General features: G+C 52.6%; 1 protein-coding gene across 1 annotated transcript in view; it reads left to right on the forward strand.

The window, feature by feature from the left end:
* Nucleotides 1–146: 146 nt before the first annotated feature.
* Nucleotides 147–13119, forward strand: part of NPHP1 (nephronophthisis 1 (juvenile)) — a gene marked incomplete at its 5' end in the record, with an annotated part of 13754 nt that continues 781 nt past the window's right edge. Inside the window, 17 exons of the mRNA XM_010136744.1 lie at nucleotides 147–207; nucleotides 644–780; nucleotides 1183–1387; nucleotides 1671–1772; nucleotides 2563–2654; nucleotides 2853–2895; nucleotides 3419–3503; nucleotides 4084–4178; nucleotides 4779–4907; nucleotides 6291–6365; nucleotides 7057–7167; nucleotides 7886–7968; nucleotides 8222–8298; nucleotides 8826–8922; nucleotides 9310–9422; nucleotides 10981–11054; nucleotides 11751–11795. Coding sequence (XP_010135046.1) covers nucleotides 147–207; nucleotides 644–780; nucleotides 1183–1387; nucleotides 1671–1772; nucleotides 2563–2654; nucleotides 2853–2895; nucleotides 3419–3503; nucleotides 4084–4178; nucleotides 4779–4907; nucleotides 6291–6365; nucleotides 7057–7167; nucleotides 7886–7968; nucleotides 8222–8298; nucleotides 8826–8922; nucleotides 9310–9422; nucleotides 10981–11054; nucleotides 11751–11795 — 1624 coding nt within the window. The remainder of the gene's footprint in view (nucleotides 208–643; nucleotides 781–1182; nucleotides 1388–1670; nucleotides 1773–2562; nucleotides 2655–2852; nucleotides 2896–3418; nucleotides 3504–4083; nucleotides 4179–4778; nucleotides 4908–6290; nucleotides 6366–7056; nucleotides 7168–7885; nucleotides 7969–8221; nucleotides 8299–8825; nucleotides 8923–9309; nucleotides 9423–10980; nucleotides 11055–11750; nucleotides 11796–13119) is intronic.

Consider the following 13119-nt stretch of genomic DNA (forward strand, 5'->3'; position numbering starts at 1 on the left):
GGCTTGTGCCGGCATTCACCAAGCCTCACGCACAGGGAGCACCCGGGTGAAGGGCTGCGAAGCGAAATCAACGTGTTTCCCTGAGCACGCGTGATTCAGAACGTTAAGGAAATGCTGTCTGTCTGTCTGTCTGTCTGTCAATGCAGATGTTTGCAGCTGCAGAAGCTGGTGGATGAGAATACAAGTGCTCTTCGTGACTTGAAAAAAGTAAGTGGAGACAAATCTGTCAGCAGTTCTCTCCCAAATCGTTGCAGGGAGCGTCTGGAGAACACCAGCCTCCTTCAGCGCAGCTGCCTCAGGATGAGAGCGATGCTGCCTCCGTACCGCCTCCGTACCACCTCCGACTGGGATCTCCGAGACCCATTCACATGATTTAAAAGCACATTTTTAATGCTTTATTGTGCCTAATATCTTTATCAACTCGATGCATTATACAATGTTTATTAACCTGATGCATTGTATCGGAAGCAGAGGAGGCACGTACAGAATTTAACACAAAATTGGAGAGTAAAATGGGCAAGAAAGGTGCCCCTAAACACCCGGGAGTGACAGCAGCCTGGGGGAGGCGGAAGCTTGTCTGGAAAACTAACTTCACAGGGGAACCTGGATTCTCCGAGCAGCTTGTTGTGTTCTTCCTCCCCAGGCTGATGAGCCCGCGCCCGTGGGGAATTACAATCAGAGGAAAGAAGATGAAGAAAAGCTGCTGCTAAACCTCTCTCAGCAGCTGCAGAGACTTGTTCGTGCCCTGGGCCAGGGAGATGTGACCTGGAAGCATGCGGCGTGAGTGGCTTCAGCCAGCACACACCACCTGCGCTCCCATAGAGCTGCGAGCTGTGGGTGCACGGCGGGAAAGGGCCCTGCAGATCTGCTGGCTCGTCCCCTCTGTTATCTAACACACAGCTGGGGAAGCGCTGACAGCAGGGCCCCGCGGGGCTCGGTGTCTTCCTGCATCGCGATCAGCTCGCTGGCATGCTCCCACGGTGCTGAGAGGGTGCCCTGGGTCTGTAGGCGCTGGGAGGAACCGCCACTGGGATCGTGGGGTTTTTCCAGAGCAGGACAGAGAGCAACCAGAGGAAGGGAAATTCCGCGTCTGGATAACATCCCTGCAGAGGAGCCCGCAGTGCGAGGCTTTGCAGCCAGTTCTGTTAAAATCATTCTAAAAGTTTGGTTTATTTTGGGTAGGGATGAGGATCACCAGAAAGATCCTCCAACAGAAGATGAAAACGGAGAAGAGGATGAGAGTGAAGATGAAGAAAGTAGTGAGGAGGAGGACAGCGAAGAAGCAGATGAGGATGATGAGGATAAACTGTTGGATGATCCGAGTGTGAAGGAATGCATCGCCGTTGGGAACTTCCACGCGCAGCAGGAAGGGGATCTCACGTTTACGGTACGTATGTCTCTGTAAAGGATTTTTGGCTGCAGATCACTCTGGGTTGGGCAATAACCGTGATTAGATCCTGTGCTCGGGGGGTCCAGCTGGTTCCCTGCGGCGCTCAGGGAGAAATGGCCTGGCAGAGTCCCCTGTCCTTTGCCACCTGCGGTAGCAGCAGGGCCTGTCGCGGTGGTCTGTGATGATCTCCGGGGTGGGGGGAATCACGTGTCTGTGGCTGCCTGGAGCTGTTCTGAAATGTCCGGTCGTCTTTTGCCTCTGTCTGCTCCTGGTGGCAAAGAAAGGTGAAGTCCTGCTTATCCGTGAGAAGGCGGCGGACGGCTGGTGGCTGGCCGAGAACGCGGAAGGGGAGAGGGGCCTCGTTCCCAGAACCTATCTTGCGGTGAGTGTGCTGCAACTGCTCTGCTCCAGCCTCACCCGTTATTTTATATTTAACGCTATTAATGATAAAACAGCTGCTTAAACCGACTGGGGACGCGCAGCAGTGTTCAGCCCCTTACGGGGGTGATGGAGACAGTCAGCAAAGGCAGCGGGTTTGCGCTTGTGAGCATGTGTCAGACAAGTGCAGAGATGAATCCTGAATGTGAAAGTCATGATCTTTGTCACTAAAGGTCAATGCTGAAAACTCCCAAACTGCTGCGGGCTAATCTGGGCTTGTCATGAGTCAAGCACGTGGACGTGTGAGTCCACGTAAGTGTTGGAGTGTTTTCTAATTTGACATGGAAGAACCTTTTAAAAAACAGAATCATCAAATCATTTGGGTTGGAAAAAAGCTTTCAGCCCATCGAGTCCCCCCCGTTCCCTGGCACTGGCAGGTCCCCCCTGCCCCCTGTCCCCCAGCAGCACCTCCACACGGCTGGGAAACCCCTCCAGGGATGGGGACTCCACCACTGCCCTGGGCAGCCTGCGACACGCCTGCACAACCCCAACGGGACAGAAACGGCTCCTCAGGGACAACCTCAACCTGCCCTGGGGCAAGGCGGGAGTCTTGCCGTGGCTGCAGGACTGAGGGTAGTGCTGTGCTCTGTGGTTACAGTGCTGTGGAGGGATGCGCCAGAGACCGAAATCCTCCTCTCCTAAACTACTGACAAGTGCTGTGGTTGGAGAGAGCATCTTTCAGAACAGAAGTGTGGAGAAATCAAGCACTTTGCCATTTTAAATCTGAATTTTAGGTCCACAATGAAGATGGTGAAAGCCAAGAGCAAGGCGAAGAACACATAGAAGTGGTGGATGAAACAGCAGGAGGAGCTGAAATTAAGAAAAGGTAAAGGGAGTGATGTGAAAGCAAGTAAGTGTAAAGTCACTGCTCCTCCTCCTCCAGTCCAGCAGCGCATTCCTCAGCACAGTATCTCAGATGTGGTTATTGAGCTGCCGCTCTTTGAAAACAAACCAATATCCAGTGTTTACATTTCTGTGCACCCAAGGATGATCTGTTACAGAAAAGGCGTTGTTGTTCTTCCAGGAGCGATTCCCACTGGAGCGCTGTCAGAAGAGCTGTCACAGAGGTGGGTCTCTCTCTTGCGCAGCCACTTCAGCTGCCATAACTGATAGAACCAGCTGTTAAACAGCAGCAGGATGGATATAACTGGTAGAATCAGCTGTTAAACGGCAGCAGCATGGATATAACTGGTAGAATCAGCTGTTAAACGGCAGCAGCATGGATATAACTGGTAGAATCAGCTGTTAAACGGCAGCAGCATGGATATAACTGGTAGAATCAGCTGTTAAACGGCAGCAGGATGGGTATAACTGGTAGAACCAGCTGTTAAACGGCAGCAGGATGGATATAACTGGTAGAATCAGCTGTTAAACGGCAGCAGCATGGATATAACTGGTAGAATCAGCTGTTAAACGGCAGCAGCATGGATATAACTGGTAGAATCAGCTGTTAAACGGCAGCAGGATGGGTATAACTGGTAGAACCAGCTGTTAAACGGCAGCAGGATGGATATAACTGGTAGAATCAGCTGTTAAACGGCAGCAGCATGGATATTGGTTTTCTTTTTCTTTCCTTTTTTGTGGTAATAGAATGACACAGTGGAGGTCCTGGCGACCACAGGAGTGGTTCCTGCCGGGTTCCGCCTGTCCACACTTCACCAGCTCTTGGAGGAAGGTGAGGTTTTCTCCTCGTAGCTGCAGGGTGGGATTCTGCAGGGGCTGCAGAATCTCGTCCAACAGCCCCGCTGGCCTGTTGGGCTACAGCCGGTGCTGCTTCATGACAGTATGGGTGAACCCTACAGGCTTTCTCTTCCTCAGGGGAGTGTTCACGGGTGCGTGTGCAGTCCTGGCCACAGGGAGGCAATGACAAATTTCCTAACGATGTCACAGATTTGCCTCTTTGGAAGATTCTTCCTGTTGACATTGCAGAAAACGATTTTTTTTTAAATCTTCCCTTTTTCTCGGAGACCTTTTGGAGCCTCTTTACCAAATACATTAAACCTCTTATGTTTTGTAAGTCTGTTTAAATCTGTTCCCAATCATTAGCTCTTTTTGTTAACTACATTTCTGTGCTTCTGGGATGAAATACTTGCAGTAAAAACACATGGTTTAAAAGGTGCTTGTGGAAGATTCCTCCCTAGTTTTGTTTGGACAGTCAGACATTCCAGTGGACTTCAGCCACATCTGAATTTTGGGTGTTGCTCATTTTGCAGCATTAAAAACATTAAGGCTGTTTCATATTACTCTTGTTGTAGACACGCGGTTTCGAGCAAGCTACTTCCTGCAGCCCGAACTGACTCCATCACAGCTGGCGTTCAAAGACCTGGTGTGGAACCCCGAGAAACACACTGTGAGTAGTGCTGGTGAGAAAGCTCTGGTGGGTTTGGTCTGAGGGGAACGCCAGGATCTCTGGGCACGAGCTCTTGCAGCATTTCCTACTGGAGGATAAATACACACGATGGATTCCGAGGTCAATCCGGACCCCGCAGGCACCAGATGTTACCACATCCAAAAACTGGGTACAAATTGTCATGTTGGGCATGTTTTCAGAGTCCTGTTTGTGGGTCCCTTCCCTGTCTGGAATGAGGCAGAGCTGCATGGGTGACTGGTCTGAATTTTTCACCCACAAACTTCTGCTAGGCACTCTGAAATCACCAGTGGAACTTGTCGTCTTTCACTTTGGCTAATGATCCTGTCCTCATTTGCACCCTTCGTAGAGGATTTCTTTCTTCGCAGCCTTTGACAGGGCCTCCTATCTGTCACACTGGAATATTTGTAGTAATTTCCTTAGAAGAGAGCTAAAGCTTTATGAGGAAATTTTGCTGCTGTGGTTGGAAGAGTCCGGTCTGGTGAACACTGCACTGGGTCATCTCTGTACACAAACACAGGCTGGAGCCACGTGCAGGAGCAGCCTGTGGGTTGAAGCCTCCTCCTGTCACCTGTATTTCAGATCTATCCCAGACCAACGCGAGTGTCCCTGATTGCCGCGCTGTGCAGCTGTAAAATGATTCCTCTCCCAGCAGCCAGCATTCAGGTTCTCAGCAGACACGTCCGACTCTGTCTCTTCGACGGCAGTCGGGTAAGTTGTTTGGCCATCAGAAATAGTCTCGAGGAGGTGTGGGTCTTCCAGCATCTTTCGCCCTCTGGTTCCTCCGGTAGCCAACTCCTCCAGCTGTCTCACTCAGAGACACACACCGAGCATCTGCATCCCAGGCTGCTGAGTCTGGCTCTGCTGAGTCCGGCCCGGTTCTCACCTGTGCTCACACCCTGACATAGAAACCCTCGCGCTCTGCCTCGCAGTCACCGCAAACCCGTAGGCTCCTGGAGACCTGTGCTCTGGCAGGTTGCTGGCACTTGGCTGCACAGGCAGGTGTGCGTTCGGAACGGAGAGCCCGTGCACCCAGCAAACCAGTTACAAACGGAGCTTACCGAGGAAACAGGGCCGGCTGCGCTGACAAGGTGCCGGCCATGGCCAGACACGGGTACTTACCCCTCTGTTGGCCCTCCCTTGTTTCTCCATCTTTTCTGCCGTGGGTTTCTGCCCTGGCCATCCCGCAGTAAGTCAGGTGCGGTCCCCAGACGCCCTTCCCCTGCACCCCCAGGTGGTAGGTGACCTCTTTCAGCCTGGAAGGTGATGCAGCGAGGGAGCCGCTCCTGTTGACTCATTGTGATGGGAGTCACACCCGGCCCCCGGGGCAGCCCTGGGAGGGGCTGGGGGGGGGGGGCGGCCCCACATTTTGGGTCACGCCGCTCCTGTTGACTCATTGTGATGGGAGTCACACCCGGCCCCCGGGGCAGCCCTGGGAGGGGCTGGGGGGGGAGCCAGTCCCTAATTTTGGGTCCCCCACCTGCCATTGTGCCTCTTTATTTCCTTCATGCCTGTGGAGATGAGCCTGTTCTGGGCTGATCTCTCTCCTGGGATGGGTCAGGGTCATAGTCAGTCCCCACCGGCCGCGGATCCTCTGTGTAGGTGTAGAGCAGCTTTTTGTAGCACAAACTAATGTCATTGACCTGGCAGGGAGCCAGTCCCTAATTTTGGGTCCCCCACCTGCCATTGTGCCTCTTTATTTCCTTCATGCCTGTGGAGATGAGCCTGTTCTGGGCTGATCTCTCTCCTGGGATGGGTCAGGGTCATAGTCAGTCCCCACCGGCCGCGGATCCTCTGTGTAGGTGTAGAGCAGCTTTTTGTAGCACAAACTAATGTCATTGACCTGGCAGTTTTCTTTCAGCTGCCCTTGGGGACAAAGGGCCCGTTGGTGGGGTGTAAGAAGCAAGGATGGCTGGGAAGTGCTCTGTGGCTTCGGAGAAAGCTTCCTCTGTAGTCCTTTAAACCGATGAAGTGTAATTTTCTCCTTGTGGTGTGTGGTACTGGATTCCTCTGGGATAGTGCTGCGTTTTCGGAAAGCGGCGTGGCTTTCCAGAGAGCCTTGCCTCAGCTCTTTGTACCACTGTCATGCTTCAGGTGCTGAGTAACGTTCACACAGTGAGAGCGACGTGGCAGCCTAAACATCCTCAAGCGTGGAGCTTTTCTCCGAAGGTAGGTGCCTCGCCCAGGGAGCGATGTAGCCAGTAACTGCCTCTTGGCAGCGTTTCTTACTCCTGGTATTTGTGTTGAAGTTAAACATGCTGCAACCCAAGCGGACGTGCACAAGAGAGGGACTTGCTGAAGTGCGTGAATTCAAACTTCACCGAGTGTTTGACCAAAAACACCTTGGAGGAGAGAGCTGGGGGGAGGGAGAAGCAGGGGGAAGGACTGGTGACCAGCTGGTGGCACTGGTTAACTTCAGACCAACGTCGGCCACGTGCCTGTGGGGTTCATGGGGAAGGGGAGAGACCGGCCACGTTCACGTGAGCTTTCAGTGTGGTCATTCCACGGAGCGCACGGCGCTGGCCCAGTTCCGGGCCCACAGCAGCGGTGCTGTCTCGTGTCACCCCAGCTGCTGCCGCGCTCCTGGGGGGGATTAAGAGCTTTTCAACTTCTGAAGTTCTTGAGTAGCCTGTTGTCACACACAAGTACACAAGCACCTCGGCAGCAAAGCTGCCTGTCATGGCAAGGTACAGAAGGGAGCCAGGCTTCCACTGAGATTGCTTCTCCACTTGTCGTTTTCTTTTAATGCAGCGGGTCGGGTTTGAGACCTTACATGAGTGAGGGATGTGTCTGGTGGCCTTTCCAAACCAGAGAGGGTTTTAATACATCCGCTTCTCTTTCCCCCCGCGCTGTGCGTTAGGTAACGGGCATTTTACCCAGCTTGCTCGACGGTGACTGCTTTGTCAGGTCCAACTCCCTGGCTTCAGACATCGGTGTCTTGTTTGAACTGGGCATCACTTATATTCGCACTGTAAGTCTCTCTAGTTGCAGCACGAATCGCTCCAAGCCCAGGTTTAGAGAGTGAACCAGCTGTCCCAGGCTCCGTGTTCAGCTGCAGCATCCCAGCAGCCACCTCTGAGATCCAGAGGGAAATCTAGCCAAAATTCCCCAAGCTTGCTGTGAGATTGTCCCCCTTTGGGCTTCTGGGAGTGGGGTGAGGCATGGTGGTGGGATTTGAAATTTTGATTGTAGTCACTATTGAGAGAATAAAAGACTCTCTGACTAGGGGACCCAGCCGTAGCTTCACTTCACTGCAGTGACTCCTGTTAGTCTGCCAAAGCTCTCACGTAAGGGGAACTCTTCTCCCAGCTGGGTAAATCCGCTGGGTGCAATTCTTCCCCCCTTCTTTCCGACCTGCATTCTTCAGTGCATCGGGGCAGGCTTGGGGGGCTTTGACCTGTTACACCTCGGCATTTCTTCTCCTTCGGGAGCTTGATATACTTAAGTTTCCCTTGGCTGTATAAACGGTCTCTTAAATGTGCTCAGGGATCATCAACTTCAGCGTGACTGCGGGTGCTCTTTGGTAAAGCCCTGCAGACACCCGTGGATGTGACAGTCCCTGTTTGCTTGCCACACATCTGGGGCTTTTGCCAGTCGTTTCTGTGGGGTTATTCTAACAAATTGTTTACGGTTCAGTTACTCGGTCTGGTTTAGCTGCGCAAATTATTTACATTTCTCTTTTTTTCTAGGCCACCGGTGAAAGAGGAGAGCTAAGCTGTGGCTGGGCATTTCTGAAGCTTTTTACTGCTGATGGAATGCCTGTTCCTTCCAAGTAAGATTATCATGGTATATCTAAACCTCACATGATAAATTCAAAACTTGTATTGGGAAACCAGTTAATTATTTTAAAAGGAATTAGCAACGCTGCTGCTTTTCCACATGTGGTCATTTCACATAAAACACGAGTCACAACCTCAAGCACCGTCTCAGTGTTTTATCTGACTGGCAGGTTTTTCCTCCTCGGGAAGCGGCTGTGCTGTCCTCACACATCTGTCCATCCTTTCACCTCTGCTCTTCTCTCACAGGGTGTATGAGCTGCCACTACACGGCGGTACTCCCTACGAGAGAGGCGTGGAGGTGGACCCATCAGTATCCCGGAGAGGTGTGTTTTCTCCTCACCACCCTGTAAACAAATGATCCAGCAGGCTGCTCCCGTTGTCTCCGTCAGCGTGCAGCCCCCACAGCCGCTTTGGTTTTGTGTGTATTCAGTTATTTCTTCAGCTGCAGAACTGCAGAACTTCGGCTCTGCCTCTTTCCTGCGGGGCTGAGGAAAGCTCCACTGAGGGCTGGTTTGGACCCCTTGTGTTTAAAATACGGGCGGCCCTGGGTGTCCTCCGGCGGCTGTACAGCATCCATTTGCCAGCGAGACGCCTGTTACGAGCCCACCATCCTCGAGAGGCGGTAGCTTATGCTAGACCAGATGATGTATGTTCCTGTATGTTTTTATGACATATTTTGATGTTAGACCAGCTGATATATTTTCAGATGTTCAACTCCTCCCGGTTTTTAGACCATCCTTAAACTGTACGCACAACATCTCTTGCCAAATTTAAATGTCCGTTCTTGTAATATAATTCTTGATGTTCTTTCAAAATGACTGGTTTCACCTCAAGTGTTTTTCTTAAGCAGGCAGCAGCGTTTTCCATCAGCTTATGATGCTCAGGAGACAGCCCGTGCTTGTCATGAAGCTGAGGTCGTTAAGCGCACAGTCAAGAGACATCCTGAAGTGAGTACCGCGCGTGCTGCCCTAGAACGAGTCAGTGTTTCAGGCAGCCTGGCATGGCCCCACAGGTCTGCCACGTTCTTCTTCCCCGGAACAGCAGCTGTGGAAAACCCGAGGGCCGTGTCACCTCTGTGTTGTACTTGATCTGTGTTTGTTCACTTAGAGCTGTTTTGTTGAAAGCAACTAAAACGTCTTTAAGATTGAAAACTGCAACAGCAAGAGTCTGACTGTTCCAGCTTTGTCAGCATCCACCTTCCAAAGCTGTGAGAGATTCATGGAGGTGCCAGTACGAGCCAGTAGTCATCTCCGTGAAGCTGTCACTGCCCTCAGGTTTTGTAGGAGCAGCTTCCAATAACAATCTCAACAGCATGTTGTTTAATTTCCCAACAGTTTGCTACCGGAAACGTTAGTTGGCAGCATGTGCTACATCCACCTCTTGATATTTTATCGACAAATCCTGGGTGACGCGCTCCTGAAAGACAGGCTGAGCACGCAGAGCACAGGTAAGGACTGCCGTGGTGGAGGGGGACGAGCTTCCCGGGGAGAACGACTCTCCCAGAGGTAGCAGTCTTCTCTGACTTTGCAGCGCCGTATCGTCTTTCCCAGAGCTGTAATGGTTTATAGTCCTCTCCATTCTAAAGTCAACTTGATTTTAATACAACTGTGATTTGAATATGGAAAAATGACATTTCTTAACTGTACTAGAGGTGAATTTATATTGGTATTGCGGAGCAGTTTTCCTGTGTTTTGTCCCCTCTCTTCTCCAGACTGAGTTCTGTATCATCTGTTCCTATGGCAAATAAATCACTGACGTTTTTAACACTCCTAACATCCTCACTAACGGTTCCAGCTTTAGCCGTACGTAGGCATCTGCATTGCAGGTTCCTCTTTCAGAGGTGCTCAGAACTCGACTCCCTTCCTGATTTTCCTGACCTGTAATATACTGATCTCAGTATCGGAGAGTCAGACTCTTTCACAAACTGACGCTTTATTTACTGGACTCATCAGAGACAGCGCGAGGCCAGCTGAGAGCGGCCGCCCTTCCTCGCCTCGCTCCTCACAGCGCGGGGCGACAGACGAGGCCGCTGACCTCCCCTGGAGTGACTGCCGCCGTGTGGGTTCCGGCTTTGCTGGAGATGATTCAAAAGCTTTACCCCAGCGTTTCAGCAGTTGTTCTGGCAGCTGTTTTTTCTGGAGTAACAAAAGAAGATTTCTCTTGGTTCAGAATCACTTCAGAAACAGGCGACTTAACCCACCTCCTGTATCTCAGCAAATCCATCAGTTCTGCCTTGCTTCCCCAAGCCCTTTTGTTGCTAGTAAATGGTTGGTGTTTACTAAACGTTCCATCAACCTCCACACAAAGAAACAACAGTGCACATTAACTACTGAAAATCCCAAGAGAAAGAAATCGCCTCAGCCGGATCTCCCGTCCGTGCAGCCGAGCCGAAAGGCGCGTGGGAGGCCCGTGCAGCCTGGTGATGTGCCCCACTTGGTCAGTCTACGCTGCCACTTGGTGCCCCCTTATCGTAAAATCGCGCACAGCAGGAGCCAGGTGAAGGTAGAATCGGGGTGTGTTTACTCACAACAGCCAGCTCAAGCAGCACCGCGTCAGGCGTCCACAGAGCAGCCAGGTGTGGCGGTGAGGAAGAGCCCCCAGCGCGCCCTGGGGCTCAGTCCCTGAGGGCTCCTGCTGGCTGCTCACCACCCGGCAGTCGGTTGTGGTGTGTCCCCTGCCAGGTTAACCGTGTCTCAGGCACGGAGAGGTTGCTGCAGGCGCTCTGCAGCGGTCAGAGAGCTCTTCCACCTCCCCCCTGCTCTGCCAGTCGGTTGTGGTGTGTCCCCTGCCAGGTTAACCGTGTCTCAGGCACGGAGAGGTTGCTGCAGGCGCTCTGCAGCGGTCAGAGAGCTCTTCCACCTCCCCCCTGCTCTGCGGTTCTGTCACAGCTCACGGTCCCTCTGAAACCAGCTGCGGGAGGGGACGTGCTGAACACCCTGATGCACTGATACCTTGAAATGGTCCTGTTTCTCCTGAGCCTTGAACGTGTCTGTTTTCTGTTTCAGATTTAATCTGTAATCCGATTTTAGCAACTTTTCCTCAGCTCATGGATCAGCCAGACCTGATGGATGCACTTCGGGTACGTTACCTACATAGCGTGAATTCCAGCTGACATGTGAGCATTTCCAGCTAGTTTGCAAAATCTGAGCCTTTTCTATCCTGTGAAAAAATAAAAGGAAGAGCCGAACAGCAGCAAAGTTTTATAACTGTTTCAAGTACACGCAGATCTTGTGTCTCAGTACCTTTGAAACGGCAGGAGAACGCTGTATTTACAGCGCAGTCCCTCCGAGGTGCCCCAGCACCAGACAACAGCAGTTAGTTCTGCCCAGAGGACACCGGGAGGTGACAGCCCCTGGGGTTAGGCTGGACTCCTCCACGGGTGTAGGATGGATCACAACCAGCCTTGGTTGGGACTGATTGTTCTGGAAGGTGGATCCCCCCCCTTGCTTTGGTTGATGTGGCGCTGGCAGTTTGGAACCCCCAGCTCCAGTCTGGTGGCATGGCTGTTTGCTCCATCAGCCGCACGGGCACGAGGGGGGAACGGGGAGCGAGAGGGAGCGGGGACGGCAGCAGGAGCTTAAGCTGCTGTGGGACGACAGTCAGAGAGACTCCTGCAGCCACACCTGGAATCGTGTTGGATCCCCACAGCCTCGTCTGACGGCACATTTCATTTCATTGTAGAGCGCTTGGGCAGACAGAGAAAGAACGCTGAGGAGCATGGAATCGTGTTGGATCCCCACAGCCTCGTCTGACGGCACATTTCATTTCATTGTAGAGCGCTTGGGCAGACAGAGAAAGAACGCTGAGGAGATCCGAGAAGGTAATCACTGGCAGGTTTTTCTCTGCTGTGAATGTTCAATCTCATTTGAACCAGCAGCTTTCTGTCAGCGCTGTTGCTCGTGAACTCTTCCTCTCACCGCACATTTCTTCTGAAAACGTAGCTATGTCAGTGCAGTTCTTAACATTTCTCACCCACATGTATAACCCTGAACCAGGAGGAGGAGGAACCCGAAATGAAATTGGAACTTTTTGTCTTGGTGGTTGTCGGGGGGAAGCTGTCACAGGTTCATACTCAGTGCCTGGCTCCCTCATGATATGGGACGACATCGTGGACTGCTGAAAGCTTCCACTGTACAAAGGGTCAGTGCACGGCCACAAAACAATCCTCCTCCTGCCGGCCTCTGAGCTCCAGTCCTCCCGTGGCCTGCCCGCAAACTCTGCCCATCTCCCTACCTCAGACAGCTGTACTCACCCACAGTGGGTGCAGACAGCGGGGGAGGAACGGAGCTGGCCAGCCGGTGTCACCAGCTTGTCCTACCTCCTGTCCTCCGCACTAAGGGGAGCTGTAGGTGCCCGAATGAGGAGGGCGCTGGCTCTTGATGCAGCGGGGCGTGTGGGAGCAGCAGCAGGGTGTTTCAGTCACTGTGCGTGTCACCAGACAGATGCACGAGGAGAGCTCCCCGTTTTACGCAAACCAAACAAGATGCTGTTGAGTCAGAATTGCTTTTTTGAGGCCATTCATCCAAAGTGAAAGCTGATCTGCTCAAAGAATTAGTAGCTCCTCGCTCTCGCAGAACCATCCAGTTTTACCTGATCTGTCAGGTGCCACTCCCACGGGCCGATTCTGCCTGCTGAATTCTTGCTCCTCACACGGTTTATGACGCTTCACTGCTAAATCTGCTGCTGAGACGTGACCTGCCCCATGCCAGTCACAGCACTCGTGTTTCTGGATCATTTCTGGCAGGGGCTCGGTGGTCAGTGAGTGTCCCAGGAGGCAGCGCGCTGTATGTGTCCCTCGTGCACGAAGGGGTTTTTCTAGCGGGCAGGAGGAGGGTGAGGCACACGCACCTTGTCTAGCTGAAGCGGTCGGGATCTTCCACTGTTTGATAATCGACCAGGCTGATTCTTTGTCTCCGGGTTCTGCAAACTGGTCTTTACAGGGAAGGGCGTAATTCTCACCGCACACAGAACGTCCTGTCGACGTGTGAAGTCACAGCACTGGTGGTGCGACCTTACCTCCTGCCGGGAGCTGCAGCTCTCTGCCCGGGGCAGCAGGGAAACGAGCAGTGCTTGGGCTTCCAGTGGGGGGGGTGGACACGGCACTTCCCCAGCAGCCGGTCCCGGCCCGGTCCTGCAGCGGGTGG

Source organism: Buceros rhinoceros, unplaced genomic scaffold (assembly GCF_000710305.1).
Source record: "Buceros rhinoceros silvestris isolate BGI_N320 unplaced genomic scaffold, ASM71030v1 scaffold12465, whole genome shotgun sequence".
NCBI lineage: Eukaryota > Metazoa > Chordata > Aves > Bucerotiformes > Bucerotidae > Buceros > Buceros rhinoceros.